The sequence below is a fragment of the Microcebus murinus genome, chromosome 12 (assembly GCF_040939455.1).
Source record: "Microcebus murinus isolate Inina chromosome 12, M.murinus_Inina_mat1.0, whole genome shotgun sequence".
NCBI lineage: Eukaryota > Metazoa > Chordata > Mammalia > Primates > Cheirogaleidae > Microcebus > Microcebus murinus.
The window spans coordinates 61,161,689-61,180,510 of record NC_134115.1 but is presented as its reverse complement, the minus strand read 5'-3'; the positions used below and the strand labels follow the sequence as shown (position 1 = coordinate 61,180,510).

At 49.0% G+C, this 18,822-nt stretch overlaps 1 protein-coding gene across 2 annotated transcripts in view; it reads right to left on the bottom strand.

Annotated features, from left to right (window-relative positions):
- CCDC180 (coiled-coil domain containing 180) overlaps window positions 1-18,822 on the bottom strand; it is a 58,078-nt gene that overhangs the window by 6,933 nt on the left and 32,323 nt on the right. For both annotated transcript variants that reach the window (XM_076008854.1, XM_076008855.1), the window contains 11 exons: window positions 17,791-17,937; window positions 14,441-14,585; window positions 14,132-14,248; window positions 10,810-10,908; window positions 9,001-9,120; window positions 7,301-7,473; window positions 6,990-7,033; window positions 6,802-6,877; window positions 5,326-5,436; window positions 3,748-3,814; window positions 2,789-2,933 (listed from right to left, as the gene is read on the bottom strand). In XM_076008854.1, the coding sequence (XP_075864969.1) occupies window positions 2,789-2,933; window positions 3,748-3,814; window positions 5,326-5,436; window positions 6,802-6,877; window positions 6,990-7,033; window positions 7,301-7,473; window positions 9,001-9,120; window positions 10,810-10,908; window positions 14,132-14,248; window positions 14,441-14,585; window positions 17,791-17,937 (1,244 nt within the window). The remainder of the gene's footprint in view (window positions 1-2,788; window positions 2,934-3,747; window positions 3,815-5,325; window positions 5,437-6,801; window positions 6,878-6,989; window positions 7,034-7,300; window positions 7,474-9,000; window positions 9,121-10,809; window positions 10,909-14,131; window positions 14,249-14,440; window positions 14,586-17,790; window positions 17,938-18,822) is intronic.

The following is an 18,822-nucleotide window of genomic DNA, read 5'->3' as shown; positions in this document are numbered from 1 at the left end:
ATTCCACTTTCAGCTGTGTATCACCTGGTAGTAAAGTCATTCACAGTTGTAAAATTTCAACTCTTAATTTTTCTTTTGTAGAAGTTCTATTTTATTCTCTTTCACATCTACTTGGTCATTTTAAGAGTCTCTTGCTCCCTACTCATGTTTCAAATTCCATCTTTTATTTAACAATAAGTGTATTATTTTATATTCTGCATCTGATACTTTTAATATCTGAAGTCTTCCCTGGTCTCATTCTGTTGCACCTTGCTCAAGGTGTTTTGTTTCCTTGTGATTGTGGGAGCTTTATTGTTGTTATTGTTTGTTTATTACTGTGAGCTCTTATTCTGGGCATTTTATCTGTGGGAATCCCTTGAGGCCTGAGTTGAAGGTGGGTTTTTCTAGAAATGATTTTTAGTGTCTCCAATAAGCAAGCTTCTGGACACCACTAAAACAAGATCATTTTAAACTAAGGTATCAGATTGAGGTCCTTGGATGCTCCATAAAAACAAAATTGAATTCATATTTAGATAACCTGTGAATTCAGGTTTAGAAACCATATAAGGTAGCAAATAAAAATATAGAAAAAAATAAAAGAAAAGAAACCACATAAGGGCTGACTTATAGTTCTGGATTCTCATTGGAGTTTTTTCTTTTTCTTTTTTCCTTCACTCAGTACCAAGGTTTTTGATAAGACAGTTTCCTTCTAGTTGCTAGAGGGAGAGAGAGAGAGGAGCTTGGTTATGTCTCATTCACTTTACTTTGCAGATGGAGGCCTGTAGAATTCCAACTTTAGGTGGCATGTCTCCTTTTAGACTTCCCACCTTGGGGGGTCAGTAGATTTGTTGCCTGTTCCCAATGCCCGGACGGCCATGAAAATGGAGACTCAAGTTCACCTAGAAGTCAGCTAATCACCCTAGGGCAATAACCAGAGTTACTCCTCAAACCCAAGTTATCACTCAGAGTTTCTATTTTCATTTATTTTTGTGGCTTTTGTGTGTTTCTTACTTTATAGATAACTCATCAATGCATTTAAAAGATTTTATCACAAAAATATTATCTCCATCATATTACATGTCTTCAGTGGGAGAGTTGGTCAGGATACTGGCCTGCCAAACTGCTGGAACTAGAAGTCTGTCTTAATGTGAATTGCGAATCAACCAGAGGGACACAATCTACAGCAATTTCCAAATCCATTTGACCACGGAACCTTTGGGGAATGATCACATAGGATGGGATTCCCACAGAGCTCACTTGAGGAAGTTCTGAGCTAGAGAAACATAACATTGTCTGTAGTTTCAATTCTAGTCATTCAACAACCACAGCAATGTGAGCTACCATTGACTATTCCCTGTACATGCCAAGTCTGTACAAGGGACTTACTCCTCATAAAAGCTTCCATTGTGGGTGTTATTATGTCCAGTATAAAGACAAGGAAACTGAGGCTAAGGAGGTGAGATCATGTGGCCAAAGTCATACAGCTGGGAGATGGCAGCGTTGGCTCCTGGTCCCAGGTGTGCTGTTGGAACCACCCCTTATAAAATTAATGAAGGGCCACAAGGAGGGAACTGTGGTGGGGTTCTGAACTCTGCAAAGGTGTAGGCACAGGTAAAAATATATATAACCAGCCATTGTCTCCTAGCTTGCTTTCCTGTAATTGCTACTCAGGAGCCACATAGCCGATGGTCACAAAGATTCTTAGCTTTCTTCATTATGCCAAAGATACCACCATTCTTGTGAAACCTAGGACTAGTTTTTGAGATATCTTCCAGGCTCTGCATTCCAGTAGACTGGCTGCCCCACCTAGACCAGTGGCCCATACCAAGGAACTGATCCAACTGGACTTGTGACCCCCATCCAAGAACTGACTCAGCACAAGAAGACAATTTCTTCACCCCTGTGGTTCTACTCTGAACCCAGCAGATCAGCAGACCCAATTACCTCGCCCTTTGCACACCAAATGTCTTTAAAAACCCTTTCTTGGAGAGATGGCTTTGAGAACATCCTCCCATATCCTCGCAGGTGCCTGCAATATTAAACCCTTTCTCTGTTGTAACACTTGCTGTCTCAGTGTATTGGCTTCCTCTTGTGCAGCAGGCAATGAACCTGGTTGGCTGTAACACTATCCCCTGATCTCTCCTACTTCTCCCCAGGCAGCCTCTGAAACAACACAGCACACCACAGCAAAATGTGGTAGATCCATACAATGGAATATTATTCAGTGATAAAAAGAAATAAGGTTTATGCCTGCATAATAATATTTTTGCATAAATCTTAAGAACATTACACAAAATGAAAGGAACCAGTCACAAAAAAAGAGCACATACTATACGATTCCATTCACATGAAAGAACAGAATAGGCAGTCTATAGAGGCAGAATGCGGATTAGTGGTTGCTTAGGGCTAGGGAGAGGATGGGAGGGTAAGGTTGCTAAAACTGATGGTGGTGGTGATTGCACAACTCCAAATAAACCAAGAGCCAATGAATTGTACACTACATGGGTAAATTGTGTGGCATGCAAATATCTCAATAAAGCTGTAAAAATCATCTGTAGAAGGAACAAAATATTTTTTGAGGTATAAATCACTATATTTCTCAAGAAATGTGAATTTTCTTGCATTGTTTTTTTTACCCAGTTAAATCTGATCATTGTTTTTACCTAATTGAAGAGGTCAGCTTTTCACAGGGAGGCTCCTCTGTCTCCCCAGTGACTTCCAAATCGGGAGGGTAGGATCCAGGCCACAAGGCCCAGGCCAAGCTCCACCACCCAACTCACCACCCCTGCCGCCGGCTTCCCACACACACCCACAAGGCAGGAGTTGTGGTACTCCTCCGTCTGGCTCTGGTACTCCAGGATCTTCTTGCAGATGTTGTCGGCACACTGGTCGAAGGTTTCATACATGCAGTCAGGCCTGGTTATTGGGCGCTGCCTCTCTTTGCGGTAAAACTCCTGCCAGAGAGGGTTGACTGTGTGTGGGCAAGGACCTGCTGTGGGACTGTGGCCCTAGCCCCTGGGACCCACCGGTCCACCCCTCCTAGCCTTTGTGTATACCATGCCCTATGCTGTGGATGCTCTTCCTCCCTGGCTACCCTTGTCACCTCCCCGGATGCCCTTGTCACCTCCCTCCATATGCCATGGCCAGCCCTCGTTATTTCTCAAGTGAGTGAATGGCAAAATCCTATATATCCTTTAAGACTCAAATCCATGGACTCTCGAATCAGTGACCAGGCTGGGAATGTGCCTGGAAGCACCAAGCTGGGTATGGGCCATCGGCCACAGAGGTGGACGAGCCAGAGACCTTGCCCTGGAGGCAGGCATCCCCGTGGAAAGTGGACAGGAGGCCACTCCAGCACCACTGTGCAGGGTGTGCAGGGATAGGGCGCTGGGCAGTGACTCTGGGAGGCCCCCCAGGTGCCCCCTCCCACAGCCCCACCCCTCTCCCTGTGCCCCACCACGTCTGTTGGCCTCTGGCTGGGCTCTGGGCAACTCAGGGACAGGCTGGGCTTGTTGCTCTTGGGAGACCCACTTCCTGACATGTAGCCAGCATTCAAGAAATGCTCGGTGACCGATTACACAAATAATGAATGAATGCTGAACGAACGAGGTGTAGTCTCTAGGAGAAGAAAACACCACAGGAGAAGACAGAAGTTGGGGAGCCGAGGTCATTGGGGTGGAGTCCTCTCTTCCTTATTTCCCCCTCGTGGCCGTGGCCAGCAGGCTGCCGAGGGCAGAGGCAGCTGGGCCCGTGGACAGAGGTCCTCACCTCCGCAACCGACAGCAGGTGCTCGTTGCTCTCCCAGAGGAGGAGCATGATGGTCCCTTTAAAATCCCTGTAACACACACCAGGCAGATAGATCCCTGAGGGTCCTTGTCTACATGTCCCAGCGTGAATAAAACCAAATGAACAACACTTTCCGAGTGCTCTGTTTCGGCCTGTTACTCCTGTAATCACTACCCCAGGACCTTTGCACACCCTGATTCCTCTCCATAAAAGCTGCTAACTTTCTTCTTGGTTGTGTTTGCTCCTGCTCTCCCTCAGATCTTGGCTCAGCACCAATTTCTTACTTCCTGGTTCTGATGCTGTCGGGGCTGCCCTCAGCCCCACAGCGCTCTAATCAGGATTCGGGATTGATCCGTGTGCCTGGCTGGTTTTAACCTCCCTCTCTCCCAGCAGACTGTGAAGTCCAGTAGGTGTTTAAAATATTGAATGGGAGCCTATTGGGCTGAAACGGCTCCACTCCCTGGGGTTTCTACATGTGCAAAGCCAAACCCAGCTCAGAGTGAATGGCTACAGTCTAGGCAAATGAAACCCAAGTTTAACCAGTGAGGAATGGCCAGCGAGGGACTTTCCACTTAACTAAGCAGATATTTTCTTTGTCTTGCTTCTGTAAACAACTAATGAGCGTTTTCCCGTCTACCCCTCGGTGGAGCCCTGACCTGCTTGGGGTCTGGCACTGCCTGATTCATGAATTACTGTCTGCTCAAATAAACTCGTTAAGATCTTTATGTGGCCGACTCTATCTATTAGCACAGGACTGTGTGTGTCTGTTCTTGTTCACCAGGAAATCCCTCACCCCAGGGCAGTGACTACGCCTGCCAGTGCCTCAGGATTGGTTGAAAGAAGAAAGAATGATTACATATAAATAATAATCAAATGAACAGGACTTTGGGTAGGACCGAACACCTTCCTGCATCGAACTATAAAAAACAGGAGTCGAGGTGTCAATGGTGCAGGAATGTCTTGGTGTGCGGGAAAGGGAATGTCTAGCCACCGGCTTGCGGGTGACGTCTGGGCTCTCTAAAGTAACGGCCACCCCTCTCTGCATGGTTCCCAATCCCCAGAGATGAGACGCCCCCAGGTGAAAGGGCTGCTGAGAGGGGCGCTGTATGGGAGCTCCTGACTTGGGGAGCGGGGGCTCCTTGGCGGAGCTTGACTTTCTCCAAGGGCTTTTCCCTTTTCTGAACTTGAGATTTTGCTTGTTCGTTTGAAAGGAAGCCATACTAAGTGGACCAGCTCTAGTTTTAAACAAAGAAATGACAATAAAGGAAAAGAGAAATTGCAGGGGGAGGGCATTGGAAAAAATTACCAAAAACCCAAAACCTCAAAGGGTCTGCTGCCCTGCCACCGCAAAATGCTTAGCTTGGAAAATGTACAGTTTTGGTGAAAGAGACTCTCAGCAAATGTAGGTGAAATGGGCTGAGACAAAATGACCTCGGGCCTCCCCATCCCCTTTCTTGTCTTTCTGTGTTTCTGTGTTTCCCCTCAGCTGAGTCAGATTTGGCCGTCCCCTGCTGCAAACACAGGGTAACTGCAGTTATAGGAAAAGACCTTGTCACTTACTGGGCAGGAGGCGGCGGCTTTTCCCCAAGCACCTGGTACTTTCTGTCCATTCTACTGAGCTTGATATGCCTTGTGAAGCTGTGGGACAAAGGTGGCTCACTGCTCCGGAGGCTGGGGACAGATGATGGCAGGTCTGAACCGACGGAAGCCCTGCCCAGGCGGCTGGAGGCGCTGGGCCCGCCCGTGGGCAGCCTGACTCCCATTTCTGGGTCCGAGCTCTTCATGATGACTTCCTACTCCTCAACGGCTGTGAAGACAACCTTACCCTGGGCTGAAACCTTTGCCACCAAAACCCAACCACGGCTGCTGACAGAAAGCAAGGGGCAGAAGTGCTCAGGCCCAGCGATTTGCATCCTTGCTTCCCTGGGGTGAGGACCCAAAGAAAAAGACCCAAAGAGTCACAGGGAGCGTTGCCAGATATATCGAATAGACAATACAGTCCACCCATTTAAACTTGAATTTCATATAAGCAAAGAGTAATTTTTAGTATAAGTATGTCCCATGCTATATTGGGGACATACTTATACTAACAAATTAACTGTTGTCCAATTTAGCTGGGCACCCTCTCTGGCACCCTGTCTTTTATCTGGCAACTCTAGTGACATGTACTTCATGTTGTAACCTCTTAGAGACTGAGCACAGACACGGCTGGTGGCTGGATCCTATGTGCAAAACAGAGCTCTGGCCCACGGCCTGCAGCAACCCGTGCAGGAGACCAACCCCTTATCCAGGGCAAGCGGCCCAGGCAGCCGGCCTGCCAGAAGTCGGAACCACAGGGAGCCAGAGTGCTAGCTCCAGTGACCATCCAGGAAGCTAAACAGTATCTCCTGTAACAATAGGCCCCAGAACTTGATTAATAAACAACAACTTCCCTAAGTTTTGTACTCATTTCCAACTTGGGACCAACCCGAGTCAAATATGCCCCTGTAGCCCACTGCGGGGGGGATGCCCTGCAGCCTCCAGCTCCCCAGGCCGACAGCTCCCACCAGGCACAGCGGCTTCCCCGTCCTCTGCCCACCCTGGAGGCTCTGCTGAGAGCCCTTGATGGTGGCCGGCTCCTTGCTATAGCCTTTGTCCCTCTCACTCAGCTGCCTTTGCTTCTTCCGACAGACTGACCACCCTGATGGGGCTTAGTGGGCAGAGCACCAAAGCCCGAGGCTCCTGTGGCTCCATGACGTCACCCCAGGAAAGCCATCTGCTCCATGGCTCCACCTGTCCCTCTTTCTAACCATGACCACGAGTGTGGGAGGGAGCAGGGTTGAGAGACACCAAACTGGGACCAAACTCCCAGACACTCTCTTGAGGCCAGAGGCCGATGTGAGCCATGTCCCTCTGCAGGATGAGCTCAAACCCGACGAAAGCCGGCATCAGAGCTGGACCATTCTGAGACAGCAGCTGGGAAAGCAACAGGTTGTCCCCTGCCTTTGGGGGGAGGGGCTGAAGTTGGGAAGGGGTCCTGGGCAGCCCCTGCCCTACCTCCCTGCAGAAGTGGTGCTGGCAATGGGCGTGGCCTTCTTCATAATGCTTTCTGGCCGGTACCGACGCTTCAGGCCTTTGGGTGACAAAAGCCAGGATGAGAGTGAGGATGGGAGTTGAGGACGGGCCACTCAGCACCACCAGCTTCCCAATTGCTGCCCCCAGACCACAGGCCTTGGTGCCTCTACCTGTCTGGAACCGATCTTTGTCACTCTGGTCTGGCCATTTTAAGCTGGAAAGTACAAAACCAAAGGAAAGGATGTGAGCTTTTCCACAGTGACCATGAGGACAGCTCAGGACAGGCTAGGGGCAGCATCCCAGGTGGTCCCCGGGAGTCCTATCATGGGCCCCATTTCAGGAACTGAGGTTCTGAGTGGGAAGCCCCTTGCTCAAGGGTACAGGGGGACCCCAGTGTGTGGGGCCCCCAAGCCAGTCCCTGAAGGTTCACGGCCATGGGCCATGGTGGCAGGGCCCCAGTGTGCACCCCGGGGACACTCACTGCAGGATCTTTTTGACCACCTCCACAGCTGGGTCTTCAATCATGGGCTTCCCCATGCGGCTCGGCAGGGCAAATGACTCAGGGTTGACCGGTTCCTCCTTGGGCTCGTCTTCGAGGACTTCTAAAGATACCACAATTTCACTGTCCTCCTCCAGGTCAGTCAAGATGGTGTCCTGCCAGCCAGAGAGAAGGGCCGAGTGTGTGGAGCCCAGCCCAGGTGTGGGAGGCGGCAAGCTGGGTTCACACTCCAGCACCTCCTCATCCAAGTGGTGTGGCCGGTGGCAAGCTGGCCAACCTCCTCTAGCCTCTTTCTTCTCTTTTTAAAGTGGTGGGGGTCCTGTCTCCCTTAGAGGGTTGCATTTGTCTGTTCATCCATGCCTTTAAACTGTTTCCCGAGTACCTGCTCTGCACTGGTCTCTGTCTGTGTTCTGGGGACATGGACCAAGAGGTCACCTGTGATCCTTGCCCTCAACGGAGCTTGTAGTGTCATCAGAAGAGATGATGTTTACCTTGCACTTATGCCAATAAATGCTTGATCAAAATTTGGACCAGTACTATGAAAGCAAAGTTCCAGCATCTTCTGTGAGATTGAAGTGAGACCTACAGATGTGCCCAGGCAGCGTTTCTGGCCAGATGGACGAGGGAATGAGTGAGTGCCAGGCTGAGCAAGTGGCCAGCTCCCGGCGAGCAGGACCTTAGAGAAAGGGTGGAACCTGTGGCCACTGTAGGAGCTTAGTCAGGCTGTCCCTATGTCATTCTGAGTCTCATCTCAGCAGTGGCCTGTCAGCCTCTTGAGGGAAGGGCCGAGGACGGACCCATGGAGCCTCCACCCTGCCGGGGGCTGCACTGATGGAGGGGATGGTGGCCTAGCGCCGGCTGTGTGGTGGGAAGGGCTTCCTTGCAGGAGGAGGGAGGAGGCTGGTCACGGCTTGACGGTGCGAGCAGGGCCTGGTGTGCTGCGTTTGTGCAGCCGTCAGCTCTCTGGCCCTGAAAGTGGGCTGAGCACTCTATGGCTGAAGCCCGGGGTGAGGAGGGGGCAGGGGTGCGGGTAACGCAGGTGCTGCCCTGTCAGGTCCGCGTCTGGGGCAGACAGCCCCTCAAATGGGGGCCACACTGTGTGGTCTGTGTGCTTGTGGGGAAGTGGGTGGTGCTGCGTGGGCCAGGAGACCCCAACCCCGACCAGGGGTGGGAGACGGCTTAGGGGAAGTGACGCCTTTGACAGGGTGAGAGGGGTGAAAAGGCATGTGGGACAGGCCACCAAGGCTGCTGTGCGTATCCAGTTAAAGGGTTGGGACTTTACCTGAGGGCAGGGAGGTGACATGGACAGACCTCCGATGTTTGGTCTGGCTGCAGCTCAGGGAACGGACCACGGGGGATGCACAAAGATATGGGTGGCCAGGTGGGTGGGAGGCAGCGGGTCTGGACAAGATGGTGGGGGGCACAGGGAGAAGCCTGGGTGCAGGTGGGTAGGAAGGAGCTGAGAGGTGGGGCTGGCCCGAGAGCCAGAGGACGGGGTGAGTCGAGGGTGCTGATGGTGGTGCCAGGGAAGTGGCCCACTGGGGGTTAGAATCCAGATCTGACTCTGCTTGTATCTGTCCATGGCATCTCCATGGGCCTGGTGTCCAGCAGAGCCCTGCTGATCTCTAGGGTGCCCAGGCAATAGCTCAGCTCGCTTCCCTGCAGCCCCGCCCACTCCTTACCGTAAAGACCACCTTCGTCACAGATACCGTGTCCAGGCTGCAGTTGAGGTAATGGATCCTCTGGCTCAGTCTTTCTTTCCAAGTTCGGATAAAGCCCATGAGGTCTTCTGTGGTCACTCCCTAGTGAGGACGCAGAGGAAGGCAGACTTAGGAAGCAGCCTGCAGGAGAGCAGGTGGGTTGCACGGGCACTGCAGGAACGGGCGCTGGTCTGGAGAGGATGCCTCCTGGCTCAAAGGCGGCCCCTCCCTAGCAGGGAGCGCCCAGGGGAGTGGCGACGCTGGGCTGGCTCCCCTGGGTGGCTGCACTGAGCCAGCACGCACTTCACTGAGACACAGAATATTCCCCAGGCTTTCTCCTGGCTCTAACATTCTGTGTTTAGAAGGAATATTTGGTCCAGGTGGTGAGGGTGTGTCGGAGTGTGTAGGAGGGCAATCTGGCCATCTCCATGGCAATGTCTAACATGCACCCCCCTTTGGAGCAGCACCCCACAGGTGTGCAGGGATGCAACGTGAGGATCTTCTCCCTCACCCATACTCGAGGCACTGGTACGACTTGCAGACTGTCAAACCAGCCTCCTCCATCAATGCAGAAACGCCTGCACAACCATGCTCACGTGTTCCTCACCTGGCCCGGAGGCTGCTCAAGCCCCTGGCACCTGCTCAACACCCGGACGGGAGAGGACAGAGCAGGAGGGAAGCCAGGAAATGTGAAAGACTACACGTTTCTGCTTGGAAGAGGCAGAGCCTGCCCTAAAGGGCCTGGTGAAGGGTCGCAGCGGACTAACCTCATTTTTCCCCTGCTCCCTGGTGGGTGGGCTCAGAAGCAAGACCAGCTAAGTCACCGGCAGAATATAGGAACCACCCTTCCTCTGCACGTCTGCACTGTAGTGCAAGTAACCTCGGTGGGTGTACAGAAACACGTGCATGGATGTACCTATCAGGGTTTGGAGTCCAAAATGAGAATAGTGTGAGGGACATTTATTCTGCACTCGATGCTTTGCGCATGTTGAACTTTTCTTAAGAATCATGCAATGCCATGAAAGAAAAAGCAATAAAGAAAGAAAAATAAATGTCCTCTTAGTGCTAGCAATAGAACCACAACTCAGTGTCCCTGAAATGGAAGAGAAAGCACAGAGGATGGTGAGGAGGAGGCTTCCCACCCCAGAACCCTCAGGCTGGGGCGTCTGGTTCTGGGAGCATCTGGCCAAGCTGTTAAGGAAAGGGGTTCTCGGGGTGGCCTGGGCACATGTGGAACAAGGCACAGAGATGGGCACTGGTGGTAGATAAACAAGCACAAAGACAGCCAGAGACCTGCTCTGCTGACTGGGGCCTGGCAGGCACTTGGAACCATGCAGCTCCCGAGCTCTGCTCCAATTCTGACTTTTTATGGTTTAGACATAAAAAAAATCCGTTTTTGTGCTATGATCAAAAGACACAAGTGAAAAGTCAAACAAAAGCAGGTGTTGAGAGGGCAGAGCTCTGCTTCTGTCGTGCACCAGGCTGAGCTCCCATTACAGCAAGGGACGCCTGGTGACATCCTGGGAGCAGTGAGGTCAGAGGAAGCCAGACTCCGGCCCCCATCCCTGGACTGCACATGCCTGCCTGGAGGCGGCGGGGTGGGGGATGGTGACTGGCTCCTCTTCTCTTCCTTCCTTCATTCCTTCGAGTGACACAGGGGCTAAGTAGCAAGGCTCTGGGACAGCCCTGGTGCTGCAGAGACCCCGTGCACACAGGCAAGTTTGTTTCAGGACCACGATTCTAGCATGACACGTCTTTATCGTCCGCAGGCAGAATCTACCGAGCACTTACTGTTTTATCACACTTTGTGTCTCGACAAGTGTCTATCTTGCACTGAAGCTGTTCCAGGAAAGAATTTAACTGATCTGCTTGCAAATTGGATTTTGCCACCTAGAAAACCAGAGGTCCCGAGATTTTGTTTTTAGAATACATATTGTGATCAGGAGAATGTTCAGCAAAGCATATTATCTGAGAGATTGATTAAACACTGAAAAAAATAAAACCAGGAAAGAAGTGCAGTTTTATAAGAAACTAGATCAATATAAATTTAAAAGATATGTTTTCCTATCAAATAGATACCATCTAAAGATGGTATCTTTACCATCTTTCTTTACCATCAACTGGCACCCCAGAGTGTGATGAGGGAGTTGGGAGAGGGACAGGCTCCTGCTCTAAACGGCGCAGGGCCAAATCTGTAAAATCCACCTAGAGACCTTGAAGAGCCTTAGAAGCTTCAAGCTCTGGTCCAGGTTTCTAGCTCTCAGGATACACCCTGTGGACGCAGTCAGAGTGTCCTAAGCAGGTGCCATAAGAAGGAAGTGAAATCCACCAAATATTCCTCCAGAAAGGAATGCTTAAGTAAAAACTGCAACACATCCACGAGAGGGATCAAAACAGTGTTTTTGAAGAATCTTTAAAGATTATACAGCTTATAAAATTGTATAAGTAGCAAGAGGCCAATTTTGGTATATCCCTATCTTTTCATGTATAGAAAAAAGCTTAAAGATAAATCAAAATATTAAGCAGGGGTTATGACTATGTAGTAGAATCATGGATTATTTTTTACTTTTTGTGTTTGTTCTATGTTTTCAATATTGTCCATGATGGAAACGCCTTTTGCTAATCAAAGGTGTCATATATTTTAAAATGCAGGCTGGGCGTGGTGGCTCACGCCTGAAATCCTAGCACTCTGGGAGGCCGAGGTGGGAGGATCACTCAAGGTCAGGAGTTCGAAATCAGCCTGAGCAAGATTGAGACCCCATCTCTACTAAAAATAGAAAGAAATCAACTGACCAACTAAAAATATATAGAAAAAATTAGCCGGGCATGGTGGCACATGCCTATAGTCCCAGCTACTCAGGAGGTTGAGGCGGAAGGATTGCTTGAGCCCAGGAATTTGAGGTTGCTGTGAGCTAGACTGATGCCATGGCACTCTGGCCCAGGCAATAGAGTGAGACTCTGTCTCAAAAAAAAAAAAAAATGCAACGCCTGTACACATGAATGGTCCCCAAATATCAGCTCAGGAGAAGGAGGTGGAGCTCCTTAACCAAGGGTAGGGGGACATGCCCTAGAAGCCTGGGCTCTGCTCACAGAAGCTTCCCTGAGCACGGTGACATGCCCTGGGCAGGGTGACATGCCCTGGAACCCTGGGCTCTGCTCCCAGAAGGTGCCCTGCCCCCCATCTGGAATGGCTGGATGCCCTGAGAGGCTCTTGTGGGGCCTCCATCAGAGCCTGTGTCTACTGAGGGTTCACTACGCACCAGGGGCTGGGTCAAAAGCTGAGCACATGTTAGCTCATTCATCGGTGCCATGATCTTATGAGTTGCTTTTACGATTCCCCTTTCACAGATGAGTGAAGTAAGCTCTTCCTGGGGCTACAGGGGCAGGAGGCTGGGACCTCAGAGCCTGAGACCCCAGCAAACCCTTCTTTTATTGGAATGCATTTGCCACTCCCAGAAGACAGGTCTGTCCTCCTCGGCTCAGCTTGTCCTAGCCCCAGTGGGTCCTCAAACACCGTTCCCTGAATGGTGCACTGACCTATGTAGATAATCCAGACCCTTCACTTGCAGGGCACGCCGAGCCCTGCCCACCCTCCACCACTCAACTCTGGGATCAGAAGGTGTCCCTGCTGACACACTGTCCAGGCCACTATGCCCTCCACCTTCACCTTGCACCCCTTTCTCACTCCTACTCACTTCCACTCACTTCCAGCTTCTCTGCAGCCAGCAGCCAGGGCCCCTCAAATGTAGCCCTGAGCACGGGGCCCCTGTGGGTGCCTCTCCAGCCTCAGAACTCCCCACTCCCATTCCCCTGTTCCTCCCACTCTTCCCAGGATGTTTTCTGCCATCTCTGGGGACACTGTGCTGCCCCCTCTCCTGCTGGGCAGGCGTCTCCTTCTCCCTCAAGCCTCAGGAAGCCTCGGCTTCCCAGCCCAGGTCAAATCCTCCCTCTCTGCTTCTTCATGCCCCACACGGCACTTTCCCCTCTCGTCACACCGCTGGCCTGGTCATGGTTAAGGCCGTCATCTGCAGTGCCAATCAGACGTGGGTTCACATTTTGCCTCTAGCCTTTGAGAGCTTTGTGTTCCTAAAAAAAATAGTGATCTAGTATCTTTTGTAACAATCTGGATGGAGCTGGAGACCATTCTTCTTAGCAAAGTATGGCAAGAATGGGAAAACAAATGCCACATGTACTCAATGCTAAATTGGACCTAATCGATCAACACCTATGGAAGTCACGCTCAAGGGAGATCAAGCAGGTGGGAGGGGGGAGAAAACCATGGGTGAATTCACACCTAACGGGTACAATGCACACTAACTGTGTGAAGAGCACACTTATAACTTTGACTTAAAACCATACCAAAGCAAATTATGTAACCAAAATGTGTGTACTTTGAAAAAAAATTAAGAATTAAAAAATATAGAAGTAGAGAATAAATGGTGGTTATCAGAAGCAGGCAGTGGGGAGGAGGTTTGGATGGGGAATTGGGGGACATTGTTCAAAGGGAACAAAGTTTCAGTTAGGAGGAAAAAGTCATAGCACGATAACTATAGTTAGTAATAATGCATTATATATTTCAAAATAGCCGAGAGAGAGGATTTTAAATGTTCTCACCACAAAGAAATGACACATATTTGAGGTAAAGGGTATGTTAATTAGCCTGATTTGCTCATTCCACAATGTATAGATGTACCAAGACACCACATTGTATCCCATAAATAATATAATTATTGTCAATTAAAAAAACAAAATTTTAAAAAAGAAAAAAAAGAGCTTTGTGTTCCTACCTAAGTCACTGAGTTACTCTCTACCTCAGTTTCTTTATCTCTAAAATGGGGATATAAACAGTATTTGCCTCATACAGTTCTTACGGGGACTGACACAGCTAATACAAATAAGTTGTATTAGCACAGTGCATGGTGCATGACAACTTGTGGATATTAGTGGCTATTAAGATTTCTTATAAAAAAAAAAAATTTTTAATTTCTGTCTTTCTGGCCAGAGAGCAAGTCCCATAGACAGAGACTGCACTGGCGTCCCAGCACGCAGGACAGTGCCTGCTGTACAGCTGTGTGTGACAAATATCCCTCGATGAAGAATGCATCCGTCCTACCTGGCACTTGATGTTCACTTGTAGATTTGTCAGTGACCGCTGGATTTTCTCTATGAAAATAAGGTCCACGGACAGGTGATGGAATTTACTTTCAAACTTGCTGATGACTTCATTGGCCTGTACGGAAAGGTAAATGGGGTGGGCTTAAACTGGAACTCTTGGACTTTGGAAGAGGAGGGACAGGCCCAATTAGAGATTGGTGGCGGGGTGGGGGGACTTGGCCCTCCCTCCACGGGGAGCTGAACAGGGCGACACTCTGTAACCGCTGGTCCCGGGGCCTGGCCGGAGAGCAGGGCTGGGGTCCCCCACCTGGTCCAGGTATTCGGTCTCCATCTTCTCCATATAGAGCATGATTAAGCTTTCAACAAACTCTATCCGAGAAGCTTCCTTCTCCAGCCGATGACACAGTGAGCTGATTTCTTCAAGAGAAAAGTTGCCTCCGTCGGAAAACAATCTGAAAATAATTGAAGCGAAGTAAAATCCACCCATCAGAACTGAAAGGTCCCACCTATCCCACATATTGTGCTTAACACACTTTTTTTTTTTTTTTTTTTTTTTTTTTTTTTGAGACAGAGTCTCACTTTGTTGCCCGGGCTAGAGTGAGTGCCGTGGCGTCAGCCTAGCTCACAGCAACCTCAAACTCCTGGGCTCGAGTGATCCTTCTGCCTCAGCCTCCCGGGTAGCTGGGACTACAGGCATGCGCCACCATGCCCGGCTAATTTTTTATATATATATCAGTTGGCCAATTAATTTCTTTCTATTTATAGTAGAGACGGGGTCTCGCTCTTGCTCAGGCTGGTTTTGAACTCCTGACCTTGAGCAATCCGCCCGCCTCGGCCTCCCAAGAGCTAGGATTACAGGCGTGAGCCACAGCGCCCGGCCTTAACACACTTTTAATCTAGGCCTCAGATTGAAAGCAAAAGACGATAGGAAATGAATGCTGGTAGCTCAGGTGGAGGAGCAGGGATCTATAAATGGTGCAAAATTTCCATTTGTATCAGTTTGTCAGACTGGCCACCCTGACAACGGAAACAAATAGAACGCCGGATAAAATTCAAAATGAAGACAGTTTTCCTGGAGCTGCATAAAGGCAAGAATTCCAGATGAAGTGAGACTAGAAGGTTCCTTGGAATGGGGGTGGGTGCCAAAGCTGGCTTTTCCCTGGAGACTGTTTTAGCCTTGGTGACTGCACAGGTGAGGCGACAGCCTCTAGCAGGACCCAGAGGACAACACTTAGCAGTATGAGATTGAGGGAGGATGAGCCCCGCCATACACCGGGACTCTGGCCTGTCTACATCCAAGGACAGGGAGGAGGGATAGATATCTCTCCCCTGAGATCCATAGCACAAACCGGACTGCATACACATTTACAAACTAAATTCTTACTCTCTGGAGTAATAAAAGAAAACCCAAGCAGAGAATTCCAATTGGTCCTGGGTAGGTAGTGCCCCTCAGCAGAAACACACGAAGATTTTCTCTGAAGGAACCCAGTGTCAGTCCAGGCCTCGAAAACAAAAGAGAACAGGAACAGATCCTCCATAGAGACCTCAGATGTTAGAATCATCAGACTTAGATCAGAAAATAACTAGGTTTAAGATGCTTCAAGAAATAAAAGACAAACTTGAAGATATGAGCAGGCAATTTTGACAAAGAATTAAATATAACTACAAATGGAAACTATAATAAGTACAATTAAAAACTCAATGAATACGTTTACCAGGAGATTCAACATGGTTACAGAGTAAATCAATGATGAGGAAGGACAATATGAAGAAATTAGCCGCAATGAAGCTAAAATACACAGAGTGATACAGAGATAAGCAGGTAGAGATACATACGTCAGATTATAGTGCTAGCTTTCACCACCTTCCAAATTTTCTTTAAAAAATACTATTTTTATAATCAGAAAAATCTCAATAATATTTAAAACAAATGCAAGCCTTGCAGATAGCAACCTGGAAGGTGCCCACTGTTGGGGTTCAGAAAATGATACCCCAAAACCCAAAAAGGGTGCCACTTTGGACTTCAAACTGAGAGCACCTGGGAGCAGCAAATCCAGGGAATAGTTTTCTCTGAAGCTCCCCTTTTTACCTAAAGGCTGGGTCCTCCAGAAGATATTCAGTTGTTGCGAATGCCTTCCCCAACCAGGGGAAACTGAGGCACATTGCAGGGAGGAAGACTAGAGTTGACACCACCCAGACAGACTTTGTCTCAGGCTATTGTCTATTCTTGGGCCTATTCATCTCCCCTAAAAGTCACTTACTCTTCCTCTAAAATTGCCTACATCCCCCTCCCATTCCCGCTATGAAGATGATATTTAAGCTTCAACCATCTGGCCCTTCTCTGAATTTCATACTTTGTGTGACTCCCGTGCACTTGCAAGTTAGTAAATTTGTGTGCCTATTCTCCTGTTAATCTGACTCTTATAGACTCAAATTACTGAAATTTTAGGGAGTGGAAAGATAGTTCCTTTAGCCTCTATTCCACCATGATTTAATGGTAGTGGGGTGGGGGACTGTAGGTCAGTATGCATACTAGGATTCTATTTTTCTAAAAAACTGCTAAATAACAATTTTTGCTTGTGTATGCCTAAGTACAGACACATAAAATATATATTTTTGAGGGCTTCCATTTTTCACGTTATATACATCTGTATTTGATTGTTATAATGAGTAAAAGATCTGTGATTTTTAAAATAACATAAGTTTTAAAAAAATAAACATATCCTTTCACAAATGTCAAAGACTAAATCCAGGATTCTTTTCATTTAGGATTGAGTTAAAATCTCAGGGGGATAAATAAGGGGAAAGGATGGCCAATGAGCACATAGAAAGATGCTCAACACCGTTAATCACGGAAATGCAAACCAAAACCACAATGTGATACCACCTCAGACCCATTTAGACAGCTGTTATTAAAGAAATCATGAAATTAACATGTTTTGGTAAGGACAGAGAGAAATTGGAACCCTTGTGCATCGCTGATGAGAATGTAAAATGATGCAGCTGCTATGGAAACAGTATGATGATTCCTCCCAAATCATAGAATTGCTGTATAATCTAGCAATTCCATCCGGGAATATACCCAAAAGAATTGAAATCAGGGCCTCAAATAGGCATTTGTTCCTAGCACTGTTATTAACAATAGCCAAAAGGTGGAAACAACTCAAATGTCCATCAAGAGATGAACAGATAAACAAAATGTGATATATACATACTGTGGCATACTACTCAGCCTTAAAAAAGAATGATTTTCGGACACATGATACAACATGGTGAGCCTTGAAGACATTATGCTAAATGAAATGAACCAGACACAAAAAGGACAAATATATGATTCCAAGTATACAAGGTCCCTAGAGTAGTCAAGCTCACAGAGACGGAAAATAGAAAGGTGGTTGCCAGGGACTGGGGGAGGAGCAGTGGGGACTAGTGTTAGATGGTACAGAGTTTTAGCTGTGAAGATGAGAAGCTTCGGCAGACTGAGAGTGGTGATGGTAGCACAATAATGAGAATGTACTTAATGCCACTGAACTGGACACCTAAAACTGGTTAAAATGGTAAATTTTATGTTATGTATATTTTATCAAAGTAAAAAATCAAGAGGGAAACAAGATCACCTCCCAATAAAGAAACCAGATGGCCTAAAGAGGCCCGCACCTGCAGTGCTTGACGAACTCGATGTTTGTGAGGCGGAGTTTGCCCAGAGTCTCCTCCAGGTACTGGCGGAAGCTGCGCAGGGACACCTGCGTGACATCGACATAGCTGAGCAGCTCCCGCTGCAGTGTGCTGCTGAGAGCAACCAGCCTATGGGAGACAGAGGAGGGACAGGACAGTGATGGGGGACCACCTAGGGGCCAAAGGGGGGGCAGGTGGTGATGGTGACCAGACTGAGGACATGAGAGGGCAGGTGGTGACAGTGACCAGCCCGGAGAATATGAGAAGAGCAGGTGGTGATTGTGATGAGCCTGGGGACATGAGAGGACCAGTGGTGATGGTGACCAGCCTGCGGGCACAGAAGGAGCAGAACACTGATGAGTGACTAGTTTGGGGGGGTTGAGAGGGTGAATGGTGACCTGGGCCCAGGATGACATTCTGAGAGGCTATTTGAGCTCCACAAGCCATGCCCAGCTGTGGGGCCACCAGAACCACTGCCCAGCTTCTTGGGTAGCAAAGGGGGCAGTATAGGGAAGTTCAAAGTTCCAGGATGTGCAGTACATAGTGTGCCACTCGGGTGTGCTGGTCAGAGGGCATCCCTTTCTTCTCTCTGGCCCCTGTCACCAAATTGGTAAAAGAATCCCAGGCCTTACAGGATCTTCATCCTCCTTCCAGAAGGCTGTGTCTGATCCCAGCAATGTGACTTCTGCACCTGGTACTGTCCCGAGAGTGCCCAGCAAGCTTCCTCTTTACAGCCAAGTCCTCCCCACCAGCTGCCTCCCGTGCACCTGACGGCTGTGCAGACACCTGCCAGCCTCCTCCCTGCGGCTGCCTGAGGCCTCCATCTCATATCCCTGCATGGCCTCCCTGGAGCTCCTGCTCTGCCCTGAGCCCCTTCCCCAATTAGGGAACTCAGCCCCCTCCCATATTCCTCCATGCCAGGCCAAGAGGCCACTTCCTGCAGGAAGCCATTCCAGATTTCCCTTTGGGGAAGTGGTCTTTCCCACCACTGATATTCATGGCACGCGGCTGGCA